Source organism: Anopheles moucheti, chromosome 3 (genome assembly GCF_943734755.1).
Source record: "Anopheles moucheti chromosome 3, idAnoMoucSN_F20_07, whole genome shotgun sequence".
NCBI classification, from domain to species: Eukaryota; Metazoa; Arthropoda; class Insecta; order Diptera; family Culicidae; genus Anopheles; species Anopheles moucheti.
The window spans coordinates 19,223,106-19,239,749 of record NC_069141.1 but is presented as its reverse complement, the minus strand read 5'-3'; the positions used below and the strand labels follow the sequence as shown (position 1 = coordinate 19,239,749).

Genomic DNA, 16,644 nt, shown 5'->3' with positions numbered 1-16,644 from the left:
GTTAGAAATATATTCAAATCCCAGTTCACTACCGCACCTACCATTCTGCACTAGCCTTGATGGTGCTTCGTTTGATCGCATATAACATAAACTTTTTTAGAGTTTAAAAAAACATCTGCAAACGATCATCATCAGCAATGGAACGTCTTTCGAGTGATAAAAAAAACGTAAAATCAAACGAAATCGCGGCATTCGCGTATCGGATTCACTTTACACCCCCAAAAACCAGATCGTCGATGGGACGCAAAGTGCAATAAAAGTGTAAAGTAATAAATTTCGGCAACAATTTATTGCTACTCGTTCATCGCCCAACCCCGCAGTCCAGTCCACGGTTTGTACTACCCAGAACTCCCACAGGCAGTCGAACGGTCGGTATTGCTGATTGCTATTATTTATGGCACGCACTGTTGATATGGGTGAGAAGCCACAGCCGTGGAAAATCGGAAAGCTAGTATTTCTTCGTAAACAAATTGGAAAGCTCACCGACTGTGATGAGAACGGTTGGTGTTGCATATTTTTTCGAAATATTAATATAAAATAAATGTGAGTTAAAGACGATCATGTGTAATGAAAAAAAAATATTACAATGAAATATCCAACTTTCAAGATAAAAAATAAACTTGAACTTTGAATGGGAAGGCACACAATGTGTTTCTGCATGCGATATCTAATGTGATGGGTTATATGCTCGCCAATAATACTTTTTACTACCTAATAGTCCTGCCTCGGGCAAACAACGAGCGGAACCGCATGCATCACACATTTCGTCTAAGCCACGCACCTTACAAATCTGTTGGCATCTTGCTGTTCTTATCCTGTTATAAGACTATGCTTCTTTGAATAACCGACGCTGATCATTCGCGTCGATCGTGCAAGTTCGCAACATTTTTCCGGGTTATATAATTTTATTTGCGCATCACTTCCCGGACGAACTCAACGAGCTTGATCTAATGCCCCAAGACGGAAGATTAAAGCGCATCGTCGCGATTGGCCACGGTTGGATGTTTGCAGGATCGTGTGTATTTCTATTTCTATAACATTTTTTCTCAAACATAAAATAACTTTTAATATTCGTAAATTGTTTTTGTCGTAGGCATGTTTTGTTTAAAGTGATCCCTAGCCACATGCCGCTCATTTCCCATGACTTCACTAGACAGTGTGAATTTCACAACAAAAAAAAACACAATAAAATTCCCATCATGTTTTGTCACTACTGGGAAGCAATTGATTATCCCTCACTAACTTCTTCCACAATCACAATCGACCCAGTTGCCAAGCGTTACAAAAATTGTTTACAAACTTGTTAATTGTTTTGCAAATACTTTGCGACATCGGTTCACCCAACGTCTTTGATGTGGTACAATAATTTACCGTCTTTTGATAGAATCCGCTTGGTTATCGTCCGGAACCGGCTGGGCAATGGTCCTGTTATTGCAAACCATTCTAACGGAGCGTAGCAAACAAATGCACGAGCGGCAGTGTCGCTGCTCCAAACGCTAGATAAGAAACACTGACCATCGGTCATGTGATCGAAACAGACGTCCGTGTCTATTGTCCGCACCGAAAGCATCCAGCCGGATTGATTCAATTTATTTCACACTTCAATACGCAAGCTATTGCAGCATGCGGCAGAAGATCACCGATCGATAACCTTGGCGGTTCGTGCTGAATAGAAAGGGGTCTTATCACCCATTCTTTTGCGTTTGCAGTGGTTTTTTGTTTCATTTCCTGTGGTTATGTCTCCCGCTGGTTCTTATCTATGACCATAAATCGTAGCGTGTACAGTGCAAACTTTGCAAAAGGAAGAAGTTTCACCAAATTTAGACACAGGAAATCATTGGGAATTGAGTAAAAATCTTCTACAAAATTAACCGCACGTTATCAAATGTGCACAAACACATTACGAGGATCAATAGAATTTCCATCACTAGATGTACATATTCTTAATTGTGCTGCATTTAAAAGTGAGATATGCTTCTTTAAAACTTTTTATGACAAAATTCATGCAGTACTTCGTAGCATCGTAAAAACATCGAAAAAGTCGTTAGCGAGGACGCGCTCGGCCTTGAAACGGATCGTGACGTAGCATGCATCATGCAACGCACGCAGCCCCAAACGCACTCGCAAGTTGAGACCCCCAAGGGGGAGGCCCATTCCCCATCACCATCGTCCCCACGGACTAATCCGTCGGACAATTAGACCCACCCTTTCGCTGCTACGATGCGTTACCGTGGGCTGGTAATTTATGCTAAATGCCCATCCCCCCAGCTTCGACTTATCGCCACATCTCGTCCCCAGTTTACCCATCCCGTGGCATCACACTCACCTGTAGTAGTCTGTTTTGCAGTAAATATTGCCATCGCGTGAAAAGCAGGAATTGGCACCTTCGAGGGTTTGCCGGCAGATGCAACATTGTAGACAGCTAGCGTGCCACTTGCGCTCCACAGCTGACAGGTAGAAGCGATCCTGCGAACGAAATACAACACCAGAAATACATCAGGACAACGGACGGAAAGTGAAATCAATTTTCTCACTAGCAAACACTCTCCCTCGCCGGGCACTCAACTGAAACGTCCGCTAATCGGTCCCAGAACTGCAATAGAAAGATTACGTAATTTTGCCAACACTTTGGCAAAAGTGCATAATTACTGCACTGTCCCGGTAAGGTGATCGTGCGTGCGCTTGCTGCTCGAAGTGCTCGAAGTGAAATGTATTTTCGTGGTTGAGTTTCAACATAAGTAAAGCTGAGCACCCGCTAGCACACGGTAGCATCATTGTATTCAAAATGCAACTCTTTGTTTCTACCGAAAATTGGACACTCAAATTTTAGCACGCTTACAAAACGCAGCGGGATGGAGAAAAACACATACGCACCAAAAAACTTAAATAACCAAACAAAATCGTGCACAAGCTTGCGGCATGCGGGTCGGTTTCCTTTCTGCAGTACCGACGCCCGAAGTGTAGATTAAAAATTGGTCAATTATCGGCTCTTGACCGGTTGGTAGGAATCGTTGCTGGTTTGGTAGCTTAAACTGATATATTAAAAGAACTTCAACATTACACTTCATAATGGTCCGGAAACACAATTCAAAGAGCGATAATCCCAAAAAAATAACGTCGACCGCATAACCTCAACCTCAACCAAATCCTACTGACAGCTGACTGATCCATTCGGGAAAGTTTTCTTTGATGGTAACGTATCAATAACGATACATCTGGAAGGTGTTATGATTTTCAAACCTGATTCGCAACCATCGCAAAACAGTGAGTGTGTGCAGAAAAAAAAACCCGGGCAAATCAATGCAAATGAGTGCCGGCCGGTTAATGCGGTTAATTTAATGCAACAGATTTTGCTTCACTGCCGGTTTGAGCACTTAATAAATCCATTCGAAAATGAGCTCAACACAACAGAGCAGATAATTGAAAACTTAAACAATGATGAAATGCAATTTTGATTGCCATTTTTTTCGACCCTTTTCCCTAATTGACGTATGTTTGTCGTTTTGCGTTAGGGTTTACTTTTACTTTTGCAGCTTGTTTCGTTCCTCTCTCTCGCATTCTAACGAGTGCGGTTACGGGATGTATTGAATTTCGAAAACAGGCATAAAGACAAAAAATTAAATGGCAAACCACAACCATTGTAACAAGGTGCTGAATGTGAGAACTCCTTCTGGATAGATCGGATCAGATTGACAACAGATGTATCGGATGTGCGTGTACTGTGTGGTAATGATTGAATTTGAACCGGAAATAATTGCAGTTGTGTCAAGAAATCTTAAGAATGTGTGTGTGTTTTTAGGGACTCTAAGTAATGTTATTGTTGAGATAGTAAAACCTGATACGAAATGTATCAATTTGAATTAAACTTTTAACCGAATGAATGATTCAGTATCTCTTCATCTTTAGCAATCATGAATATTTGAACTTCAAAACTTCAAACATGTTCACATCATTCTGAATCATTCGTTTGATTTAAAGCAATAATGTAAAGTGTCCTTATATTCATTCATCTTCAGGTACTCTTTAATCTGTAAAGAGCCGACTCTTGATTCAAAAGATGTCCTGTAGTCTTCAACAAATTCACCGAGCACACCTCTAGTACTATCATTACAAGTTATTGAAATGACGATCTAAGGAATCGTTCTATAATGCCCAACCCGCCCAATAGCGTCAGGCAACACCTACCTGAATCGGCATATCACAGCCCGCACACTCGTCCAGCCCGGTCGGCGGTAACTCGTTGGAAGATTCCGGACTGCTCGGACCGCCCGGTGGTTCCGATTTGAGCTGGATGCAGCTATTCAGCACGCTGGAGCTGTCCGAGCAGTCGCTCCGGTTGAGATCGGCATAGTAATTTGGTCTGTCCGCTATCAGCCGATCGGGTGACTCGAAACTGTTTGACAAAAGGAAGATATACCATTATGCTTTGCCAATACCGCGCATCAGTGCTTTATGCTCGCTGTGGCAGCTCACCTGTGGCAGCTGTCCGCGTAAAGATGGTTGACACCTAGCAAACCGTTGCCGCCGGCCACTTTCAGGCTGTGTTCGCACGTATCCGTGCAGGAGATGCAGGTCCGATGGTTGAGGTTATTGTTGTTGCTGTTGAGCTGGCATGCATTCGACAGGTCCGGGCTTCGCTCTCGCGGCGGGCCCAGAAACCGAGCACTCGGGTGCTGTGGAGTAAAGAGAGCAAACATTCTATTCAAAACTTTTCTACAATGTTGCATAAACATTCTTATACGAAGAAAAAAAAACATAAATACCAGCAAGCTGCAGAACAACTAATAAAAAGATAAAAGGGATAATGCTTAGCCCGGCTTACGTCCGGCTGTCCACTTTGATCTTTGATTATGTCAATTAAGCGTCATATATGCGAAAACAATAAATGTTGGAACGCATGCATAATGCGTTCCCAAGCAGGACCACCCTTGCTTTATTGAATGTGCGAATTTGAATGAAGCACGAGTGTAACAAAAGTATCGTCCCTATTGTATCCTGACTTCTCTTGCGAGGGGAGTTTTGTTTGTGGATGATTTTAGCTATGTTATTTCCTTCTTCGTTGGGGAGTTTTTTTTTTAATATTTGCTAACCAATAAGTGGGTTTTTGAACCATTTTTTGTTACCAGACTATTGAACACTTTTTTTATAAAAAAGGGCAAAAAAATCGTGCAAAGTTACAACAAAAAAAAACGGACGATCTGTTCAGCCCCAACGCCACCAGACCGTCAACGGCAAACAGAATTAAAATAATTGTACATTTACAAATCCACAACTCAGACAAGCAAATACGCAAGGGACCGAGAAAATGTTTTTGCAAATCTGCTGTCCCTTTTCTTATTTATGCCACCACCTTGAAGGTGATTCATTTTTCTCTTTCACACTTCCCGTCACCCTCACCACCCATTCTTGCTTTCCGCGCGCTGCCATTCCATTCCCAGTGCATTGCAAAATGCACACAGCAATGCAGATGCAACTGCACGGATGGAAAATCGGAATCGGAATGAACGAGCCGAAGGTAAAGAAATACAATTGCAGCGCCCAGAATAAATATAAGCAAGCTGACGCGTCTGTTCCATCCTTTGCCCTGTCTGCCCATGGGCTGCTGCATTCGATTGGAGATGCATTTGCTTTTCCTTTTTTCCTTGCATACATCGGCTCGCTTCGGGGTGTGCTTTCATGCCTTTCGTGCACTTTGAAAAAGCGTCTGGTCTTTTTGGCATTTCTAGATAATATAAAAATTTCATGCTCCAATGAACCTTCTCGTAAACATACATACATACATACACACACACACAGGCACAAATGGTCTGAACGGTCGGAACTGTTTATACATTCGCATTCATAATTTTCCGACAGTTCCATTTCGGCTGGTAGGAAAATGAAATCCGAGCGAAACAAAGAATAAAAATGCTACTAAAAGTGTTTGAAGAAACGAATGAAAAGCTCGAGATAGGATAAAAATTTACCCTTTTTCCACCGAGGTTTGTATGATAAGATAACGAAATGATGCCCGAAATATGCTCAAATATGAGGTCCAACAATGTTCGCCTTAAAGCTACCGAAAATATCTACCGCACTCAACCGTATCATGGTGAAAAGATAGGTCAACTCATAACTTCCAGTGCAAAAGTTTCTACTGACGTTTTTATATTTATTTATACAGAATATAAAATGGTCTTCTCATGTTCTACTTACCGATGCAAATACACCTAATGTGTCGGACATGGAAAAAAAGCATTGAAAGAATGTTTCAAAATAGAACGCAATCAATGTTTCGAGTGTTCTATTTAGAACCCTCAACCCTCACGACAAAGGACAGCCATGCGTGTAACCTTTGCCCAACATGTGGCGACAGGCGACCACAAAAACGTTTTGCCTATGCCCAAACAGCAGCGACTTCAAAGCATGCCGCAACCCTTACAAGATAGTCTTTCAATAGCGGTCAAAACGGTACAAAAAATCGATTTTTATTTCAATAACATCACGCACATTTTCTGCTAGAGAAGGGCAAAAAAGGGTGGCAGATAAGTTTTGTAAATAGAACGCAATTCGAACATGGATCAGTCGTCAATTCATTAACCATTCTAATGAAAGCCTTAATCAATTGGTTTGTAATTTGTTTTCCAATCAATCGCTTCCGATTGGGAGGAAGTTAGTTGAGTTCATAGTTTAGGGGTAAAATTGTGTGGTTTTATAGCATGCTTAGTACGCACGAATAAGTGTTTTAGTGCCCTGCGCGATGACATCGATCGGCGCAACCCTTACATGACCTGGTACAATCATCATTCCGTTGGTGCGTTATCGTTCGCGGTATAGGAAAATACTGACCTATGGTTGTCGACGTTGTTTTTTCTACAAAAACACAAGCACTCGGCTGCTACAATACGACCATTCAAGCCAGAGGACACACGCGCCTGATGTTGATAACGATGATTTATGCAGGTTTGATAGCAGTGTGTTTGCTTTGGCGGTGGAATTGTTTTTCTCAACCAGCGAAAGTTCTACTGGAATTTATTTCCATCAGATTGTGTCCTCGCGTTGTTTTATCATTGGCCATAAGTCATATGAAGATTACAAACATTGTTTGAACGCTCAGTAGTATCTCTTTAGCGCTTGTTCACCACAATGTTTTATCACTTCACAACTGATAATCTAGCGACAAATCTAGCTTTTCATCCTTTCATAAAAACGCTAAACAATCCTTCCTAGTGAAGGTACGTTTATCGGACGTCACTTCGTGTCACTGATTATGTAGTCCGATATATCGCAAGCACGCATTTCTCATGCATGTCATACAAATTACCATGCCGGCACTCAACCAAAACCCCCGGCACCAACCTTGCCGTGGCAACACATGCCACAACTCATCAGCAAAACGATATCGTTCGGATCCGGCCATCGATCGTAAATTAATAACCTCAACCTGTCAAGCATTCATTTTCCCACCCCATCGGCGTGTGTTCCACCCCATTGGTATGGACTTCCGAGTACGACTTTCGAGTTTGACAAGCGCAAATTAGTGTCACCGGTACGTCACCGCAAACATTTCCATGCACTTTCCCTCACTGCCTCTTTTTGTTGGGACATTGCGTGGACATTAGCAGAAAATTAAAACGTCTTGATATTGTAACGAAGAAGTGTAAAGTTATAAAACAATTAATTATAAAATATAAAAGTTTCAATAATAAAATTACTTAGCTTCATTAGTATTAACTTATTATTTCGGTTTGATTTAAGCTCATCCGAGGATTTCTATACGGAAAAGTAGCTCCTACCTGGAACTCCAACTTTCATGATGTTGACTAGTGTCAATAATCACTAAAATACATCAGAAATTAAAAGATTTTCAGACAGCACATGAATTCTCCCACCGTGTACAAGGGGCCAACTTCAGACAAGAATTAGCAGATCGGATGTTTGGAGCCTTGTCTTTGGAGAGTTTAATTGTGTCTTATTTCCAAAGAGGGTTTCCGCATTGGGAAGGAAAAAACCTCGTTCCGAAACTCCCATCGGCGAGCAGATTGATCACTTCTAATGTGTCAACCTTGCTCTTGCTATTGGAAGATTTTCCGTAACTCCGCACCGAGTAGCAATTCTCAAACACGAAACATCTGTTCCTGCCGCATGCACTACGCCGTGCTTGAATTTTCCCGCTGTCGGCGAGCGTCCCTCAAACGATGAGACATGAAAAATGAGTCTCTCTGTTTCTGTCTCGGCGCCTATTTGCCTTTTCCGCCCGCAGTAAGAACGGAAAAAACAAACACTTCTCTGCTGTTGCTAGCGCCCGGATTTGTCTCACATTTCCCTTCGCTTCCCTGTGTTTTCTGCCGCCACCGACACAACCGGAAGCGGAACATGAAAAATCACCCCATCCAGCTCAATCCATATTTATATAAATAATTAAATGACACTTCACAAATATTTGTCTAACTGTCTCGGGTTTAGCGACGCGCTCGTTGGTGTGTGTGCGTTTTTTTTTATATATGCACGTGCTCATGCGCCCGTATCGGCAGGTTTTGTATCCTTTACTCCTTGGGGCATAGTGGTAGGTGCAACAAATCAAAGTTAAATAAGGGGTGTCCAAATGTGATTATTCACTTTTCGTTCATCCTTCCGCCCGCAAGCCCACAATCCGTCTGTCCACCAGATTTAGTTCAAATGCCGCGAGACCGAGTAAAATGAGGTATGGTGTGTATTTTTTTTTTTGCTCGCTAACTTCAGGCTAGCAGCACTCCAACCGGACGGTTTATAGCCGCCACTAATGAGTGGGGCCAAGTTTTGTGATCGGTCGATTTATGCAGTGTGCAACATTGTTAACGGTGATGTTACACCGCACGGTGGTGTTATAAGAACGGTGCTTAAATAAAACAAAACAATAGACACACAACTATTCGCCACTAGCTTTTAGGACAATGGGTTGAAGGAGCGGACATTATAGTTTTCATTATAATTTTGCATTGATTTACAGTGTGTGCGCTCCGTGTGCGGAATTGGTAAATGCCGCTTGATTGTACAGTTAGTAGCTGTACATTTTATGTTTGATTAATTTGTTCAAACACACAAAATCCCGCCATTCCAAAACTGAATCTTTACTAAATATTCAAATAAAATCACTAAAACCTCGCGTCCCCTCCGTCCCCTGGTGGAGTAGTTTGCTTCGCGTTTGCCACCGTTCCTTCCCGTCTACCCGTTCATCTCACGCTCATCTAGGCATCGTAAATTCACACAGACACGAGCGTGAGCGCGCCGCTCGCTTACCGCGAAAGATTGTAATAAATCTAGCGGGAACGATATAAATCACAATTTTATTTCTCGTTACTGTCACGCGTGTTGTATCACATGTGGACGTACAGTGACAGCTTTAAAATGGCTCTTTATGTCCTCCCCGTCGAGCATGCACATACCATCGCGATTTGGGTTTCCGTTGCATTCTTTGGTGCTCTGGAATAGTGCAGCATAAATAATGCTTGGATGGATGATTTCGAGCCAAACTTGCCTAGCGTAATTATAACACATCTCGAGATGCACGCGTTAACACTACAACGACCTATCAGTCATTTTTAATCTAAAATAATTTCAACACTGATGAAATGTCACTAAAATCGATCTATGTACATGTTTATTTTTGTGAATAAGTATATGTTGTGTTAAAAAACGGAAATAACTTAAGTTCTTGCCATTTCTATTAAACCAGTTAAAATATTTAAATATTCCAAACTACTTCTAGAGAACTTTGACTGAAGTTTTTTGAAGGAAAATTAAAATCATTCAGTCGTATCCATGTTAAACTTATACATAGAAGCAAAACAAAAGCTTTTGAAGTCCTTGAAATAGCCTGATTCATCAGTGTAAATTTACTTGCTGAGAGCTAAGAGCTGCACGACAATTAAAAAGGTTTAAAAATTGAATTCATTGTGAAAAAATATTAAAATGCTTATAACGTTGAATTCTATACATTCACCTTCAGGACAGGACTAGCCTGGTCCTTCAAGTGATTATTTTTTTCATCTTATTGTATAGAAATAACACATTTTTTTATAACAATCATTTCTTACTTAATTTTTCCACCATAAGAAAAAAAATCCCGCCATTTTCATTCGATTACTACACACCTTGCCACTCATAAAATCGCTTACTTTTTTATTCGAAGTTTTATATCACCTTACCTTATCAACTCTCTTCCCTGCAACTGCATCGTCGAACGCATACCGAAACTGTTACAAAAGTTTCTCGCGTCGCGTAAATTATCATTATTTCTCACTCGGGCGAACAAAACGGTCGCTTCTTAGCAGCAACAGCAGCAGCAGTTTTCGCACTCAATTTGGCTCTCCGTTGCACCGCCGTTCCATTGCAACCGTGTAAGCAACGGAACGTCACCAAAGCCATCGATTCACCATTCGCATCACGACCACATCGATTATGGACCCCATTCCCAGGGTTTCGTGTTTCGAACGCACTTACGCAACAGCGATCGGTCGGTGTGTAAGGATCGGTCGCACCGGGTGTGTAACGATGGCAGATCATATTGCTCTCGATTTTTTTTTTCTACTTTGCTGTAAGTTACATTTTACCAACGCAGCTTTTTTTTTGCAACTCGCCAACTCGTCTTAAGGGTTTGTTTCCTTAAAGCTTAGCTTGAGTTGACCGTTTCGGTTAAGGGTTCGCTTTCCACACACACACACACACACCAAAAAACCCCCATGCTTGGCCTAGTTTTCGTTGCATCGCGCGCTTGTCGCATGCATAACCGGAGGAAGCCCCAACGTAGGAGACACATTTGGTCACACGGCGCAAGAAACGTGATTCGTGTACGTTTTCCGAGTTTTCCGAGCTAAAAACCATCGATCAATCAAACGCCCGGGGGTTTCGTGTTGGGTACGATCGACCGATTTGTACACCGTCGCCGGGCCCCATTCGATCGATCATCACCAAAATCGATCCATATCGGTTTACCTCTTCCTCTCCTCCTCTCTCTCCAATTTCCCGCTCCTTTACACTTCCTACCAGAGGTGAGTGAATCTAAAGGGCATTCATGCCATCGAGGATAAGCATCGAGCTTCGCTTATCAACGTTTATGGTCAACCGGTACACACCAAAGGTGCACATGAAATGCTTGAATGTTTTTTTTTTCTTTTATTTTTCCCCCACAGTAAACTACAAGCCAATGCAATTGGGTAAGGCTAGATAAATTGATCTTATTGGGTGCAAAACGAAACACAACCTCGTCTCACCGAGGTACCCTCAAAGGGTACATACATGGGCGAAAATCCGATCATGGCCCCGATTGCGATCGTGCAAAAATATGTGTTAAGAAGAAGAAAAAAAAACACAAACACACATAAACTGCCATCAAAAATGTACCGCCAAAGGGTGCCTTGCGCAATCGCATTAATCGCATAGTTTTAAACGATCCTTCTTTCTTGTGTTCAGCGCGAAGCGCCCGCTACAACCATTCCTCCAGTGGTGCATTTTCGATTGCACTTGCACTGCATCCACGAGCAAGATGCGAAAAATGGCAGTGGATGCCCGCCACCGGGATGCGCAATTGCTTTCGGTCCACTGGCGAGCAAATAAACAAACGCGCGCGCGTGAACAGACCCGGACCCCTGTGCCACTTGCACCGGTAGGGAATTGTACGCACATTTTCCTCTGCGCGCCATTTCTCCAAACGAACCGCGGCGAGCGATGCGCGAAGATGACGGCCACGCGCCGTCAACTTTCCATCGACTGTTTCCCGGGGAAATTATCCAACGCGAACCCGATCTACGCACGGGCCCACGGATAAATCTGATGCTGGCAGCAAGCGGAGCAACAAGAAGGGAAGGAAAAACAAACAAGGGAAAACCCACACCCTATCTAAAAACATACTCGAAGAATAAAAAAAAGAACAACAACTTCAAGTCATCAGATTTCAAACTTGCTCCCGAATTCAGCCTCCAATTTCAGCTGGTGTGCGCACAGACACAAAATTTACGCAATTAGACAGGACTCATCGTGGAAAGCCTGGGAGTGCCGAGTGCTCGAAAGGGAGGTGTGGTGGCGATTTTCCACGATAATTAGCGGTGCGTTCGCTTTGCGCTAGAACTTCGCTAGAACGGCGAGACGGCTGCGAGTGAGCTGGAAAATCTTGATCGCTACTGGTGATTATGTTGGTGTTTTTCCATGCCGATGAAGAGACTGGAAGAGAATGGGGAAGGGAGCAGATGGGAGGGAAAACTATGAAAATGAAGAATGAACATTTCGATGATCCGTTGTGTTTGCCATCATCTTGCGCCCATCGGATCTACTTCCCGCCTGCCAGACTGACAGGTTCCATGATCTAAGTTGACGATCGTGGCGTAAGGAAAAGTATTGTTCACGGCTGTGGAAAACCGAGCGTCGGGTAGAGTAAAATGTCTATTATCCGGGGCCTAATTTACCAGCAGGTGGATTGTCCGTTAGTTTTAAAACAATAACTGCACAACTTTTACCATGAATTGCAGGTTGATTTGAAGAGTTTAAATAAAAATAGTTTGGAGTGTTCAATGAAAACATTAAGCAATAACTTCCAATCAACATATATTAATTGACTAGTTCTCGTAGCAATGTAATGCTTGCTTGTGCAATGTACATTTCGGGAAATAATTCTATTCCCTAACTAGTTCTGTTTTTCGCTAACTAATATTTGAAAGTAATTTTTTCTTCCACTAATACGACTAATTGAAACAAGTCATCTTCCAGCTGTAATCCATTCACCAAACAAGCTGTCTAATCAAACGATTGATTTTCGTTTGCTCGTACCGTGCGATTGCCGCTAAATTACCCTTTTCGATTAATCTAAACAACAACCCATAATCGCAATGTGCGTCGCTTTGGGTTTACAAAAACACTCGTTTGAAGTGTGTACCGCACCGACAAACCGTTTGAAGGATTAAATTTTTATTTGATTTTCCCCGGCAGCTGCCACGATTAGATAAGGAGCACGGGATTTCGAGATTCAGGATTTAGAGGATGGCAAGTGTGACATGATAGGTTTTATGGTCTATTGCGTTGTTTTCGCAGGCGAAATACGGAAAGAAAAACAAACTTTGCCATATTCAATTTCTGTCACGAAGCTATCAATTAATTTGCTACCGGTTCGAAGCCGTTTGAAGGTTATTAAATCCCATGCGTTTCAGTAAACATGTAAGCGATAGGAATTAATCTGGACAAATACAGAACCATGCACAAAAAAGGCAAACTAGAGTGTTGAAAAGAAAATGTAAACAAACAAGCTTTGTGAAATGCCGAACGATCGTTTGGAGCTCGCCTAAATTCTTTTGCCTTCTGGGTGGATTCAAACGCTTTTTTTCTGTCGGGCGAGGTTCCACCAGTCGGCAAATGTGATGCGACGGTTGCCTGCGGCAAACCGAATATTTTCAATCCTAATACGTGCGCAACGAATCTTTGATCATGATTTAGATTGCTGCTATTTCGGGAAATTCGGAAGCAGCATCCCATATTTCACCGGCACCGGGTCCGATGTCCCCAGCAAAGTCAAAGGTTGGGCCCCCCGAACCGTTCCGCCAGCGGCTGCAGCGTTATCATTCCCGGTTGCCAAGGGTGGATACCGATGGTTGCAATGTCGCCATCACGAGCACATTGCTGACATTTAATTAGTGCACCGAGTGCCAAAGTGTGGAATGTGAAACAGTCGCAACGAAATCACCGTACTTCACCCAGAACCTTTGGCAATCTGTGACACTCTGTCACCTCAGGGTTTGCTCCCTCAGAAAAGGGGAAGGTCTATCGAGATTGGGCAGGAAGCGACAATGTTTGAGTGAGGAATTGTATAAGATTAATCCAGCTTCCGGCACTTGATTTGATGGAAGTGATTAACCGTTAAAAGTGACCGTTCAAATGTTCTTGGCATTATTATTTGCATAATTTTAAACTACGATTTTGGGAATTGGTGTGTAATCCACTTGCATTTTTTATTTTTTCATAATTTTTCAATTCATATATTTTTCTCTTTTTTCATACTTTTTCATTTTTTTCATTTTCAACTATAATTTTAATTTTATCACTTGTTCTGTTGTATATTTTTCGAAATTGTTGGACCTTTATGTCTATTACGCCAATTTAATCAGATTCTTATCATCAACACATGAGCTCTTGAGACAGGCTCAAAATAGCTTAATTATATTTGACTATGCTTGACTTAACTTGAAAGCTGAAAACATTGAATTTGATTCAAATGAGAATTTGTACCGGTTCTGTCGTCTGAGACACCTCTCCTTCCTTCCAACACACTAACCAGACACCACAGCCGCATGCTAATCCCGTTCTGGAGATAATCCTGGAATTTTATTTTATTATCTTATCGGTAATTTGATGGATAATGCTTATACTAGCTCTACAACCATTGGATTAAACAGTTAATCAATATTAACGATGTTTGTAAAATAAGAAAAAGGAGAACGTAACAAAATTAATTGAGATCCTATATCCTAGAGTATTCGAGGTAACTCAGTTGTTTAATCCAATGGGCCGCAGTTGTAACGAAGCTAAATGCATAATGGAATCATCTTCCTAATTATCTTAATGATTTACTGATAACAGGATAATTAACTCTCTATATCGAAAGTTCAATTCGTACTGAGTATTCTAAAATCGATCGATTTTTGTTCAGATGAGTTACCAACTGTAGCTGTGAGCAGAGCATTGCAGAAATTCAACGGAAGGCATAACATTATTGTTATTTTTCGCTTAATAGCTTCAAATATTAATTACATTTGCCCTCTGGTTATCACAAACAAAGTAGCAGGATACAGAAGATTGTTTTTTAATGTGCAAACCATTGTATTGTCTTCAAATTTAAATTCACCTTAATGTTACATTTTATTAATCAATGCTAACTCTTGTTCTTAAAATCCTAATCATTAAAAAAACCCAAATTCTCCAGACTTCATTGTATCTCATCGTAACAAAAGGAATCATTGTACCATTTCACTCATTACACAACAATCGCGAAAGCAGTTCATTGATAACTGCCGTCGGACGAAAAAAAACGACCAATTAAATACTCTTTAACCTTTTGTTCAACGAAACGCTTCTGCTGTCCTTGATATAATAACGCAATCATTTTTCGTTTTTGTAGCTTCTCTCTTAACATCATTGCACAACTTCCAAACCAAGCCAGATAAGGCTACACCGAGCGGTACGTCATCACCCAAACAGGGAGCATCATTGCCTAGGTCAGAAACATTTCGCCCGAATGTTACTTATTGTTTCGTTGAAGAAATTATCACTCTCAAACCTTAGCACTTCGTTAGGTTCATCCTTCCTGTTCAAACGAACCGTTTTATTTTTATTTTGCTCGGTGCAGATAATAGGGCCTCATCCGGCGTGTTTTAACACCCCATCCATGTGAAATCAAATTGCCATTTTTTTTTTTTGGTTTTTGGGATTATCAGGCCTGACATTTTGGGGCTGCACTTGAGCTGAGGTGAAACATAGACGCTGACCCTGGGCGTGCTTGAAGCTGTTCCCAATGGTTTGAAAACATGCCACCCTGGAGACTATTGTGGTTCAACGCCTAATGCCTTAATTTGTGGCAAGTTGTCGCTGGAATGGTATCATTAGGAGCAATCTTGTTGTAGCAAGACGCACCAAGGGGAAAATTTTCTAAAAGAACAAAACACAATGAACACCCAAACAAACGGTTTACATCCGGCAGGAAATGGGATTCCAAGAACTGATTAACGGCTTTATCAACTAAATAAAATATTATATTTATTTGCACTTCCACTTCCTAGCCGACTGGAGGGTGCAAATGACCGGGAATTAGAGCATCAGCATAGGCCGGATGAATATTTGACATAGGGTTATCAAGGGGAGTGTATTATGTAGGGTCAAGGCCCAAGTCTTTACTGACTAGCAAATTTTTGACATTTTAGCAATATTATAATATTGCCGACGGTAACCCGGATGGAGCAAGGCTGGTTTTTTTCCTGCCGGTAATTACAGTGAAAATTATCTTTTCTTATCAACCCAAACTCATCGTGACAAAGTAGGCTGAATTGTGTGTAAGTACAGAATAGAGAGTTTTGCTCACCCAATGCATTACAGGGCGCTCCTCCGTGCACACGCCCATGTGAGAGATCGGTGACTGGTTGATGCTGTTGACCGGTACTACACCCAGCGGGGTCCTCGCACCGGGCACCCCGTGTTCTGCCGTGTGCAACGTCACCGTAGCCACCGTGTCGCACGTATTCACGAAACGGTCCCGCACCGGAACAGGCTGCCCAGGTTGATTTCCAGTAATTCCCTTTGGGATATTCCAACAACGATTCGGACGTATGATGATAATGACTGAGCAGGTTCGTGATCGTGATTAAAACACAGTCCTTCCTTTCGGGCACGAATGTAAGCTGTTTGGCAACGCTAGCTTCGCATGACTGTGGTCGAATTCTTGATTAATTTCGCTCTATTAAAGAAGGGCTCTTCAGAACGTCAACGAATAACACATTCCTTCACGCTCTCGCTATTGCACTGACCACAGGACACTCTTCTTTAGGAATCGAACACCTTTACTGGCATCTAAAACTTGTTCAAAGCACTCATTTTATACTAAACTTCAATATTAAGCGCTTGATGACCGTTCATAGCTCGTACCCTGTTGCT

The 16,644-nt window shown here is 41.9% G+C and overlaps 1 protein-coding gene across 1 annotated transcript in view; it reads right to left on the bottom strand.

Annotated features, from left to right (window-relative positions):
- The window catches only part of LOC128302070 (protein apterous-like), a 57,267-nt gene extending 41,153 nt beyond the window's left edge, over positions 1-16,114 (bottom strand). Inside the window, exons 1-4 of the mRNA XM_053038791.1 lie at positions 16,076-16,114; positions 4,474-4,673; positions 4,186-4,393; positions 2,327-2,466 (exon numbers count right to left, since the gene is read on the bottom strand). Coding sequence (XP_052894751.1) covers positions 2,327-2,466; positions 4,186-4,393; positions 4,474-4,673; positions 16,076-16,114 — 587 coding nt within the window. The remainder of the gene's footprint in view (positions 1-2,326; positions 2,467-4,185; positions 4,394-4,473; positions 4,674-16,075) is intronic.
- Positions 16,115-16,644: the final 530 nt, after the last annotated feature.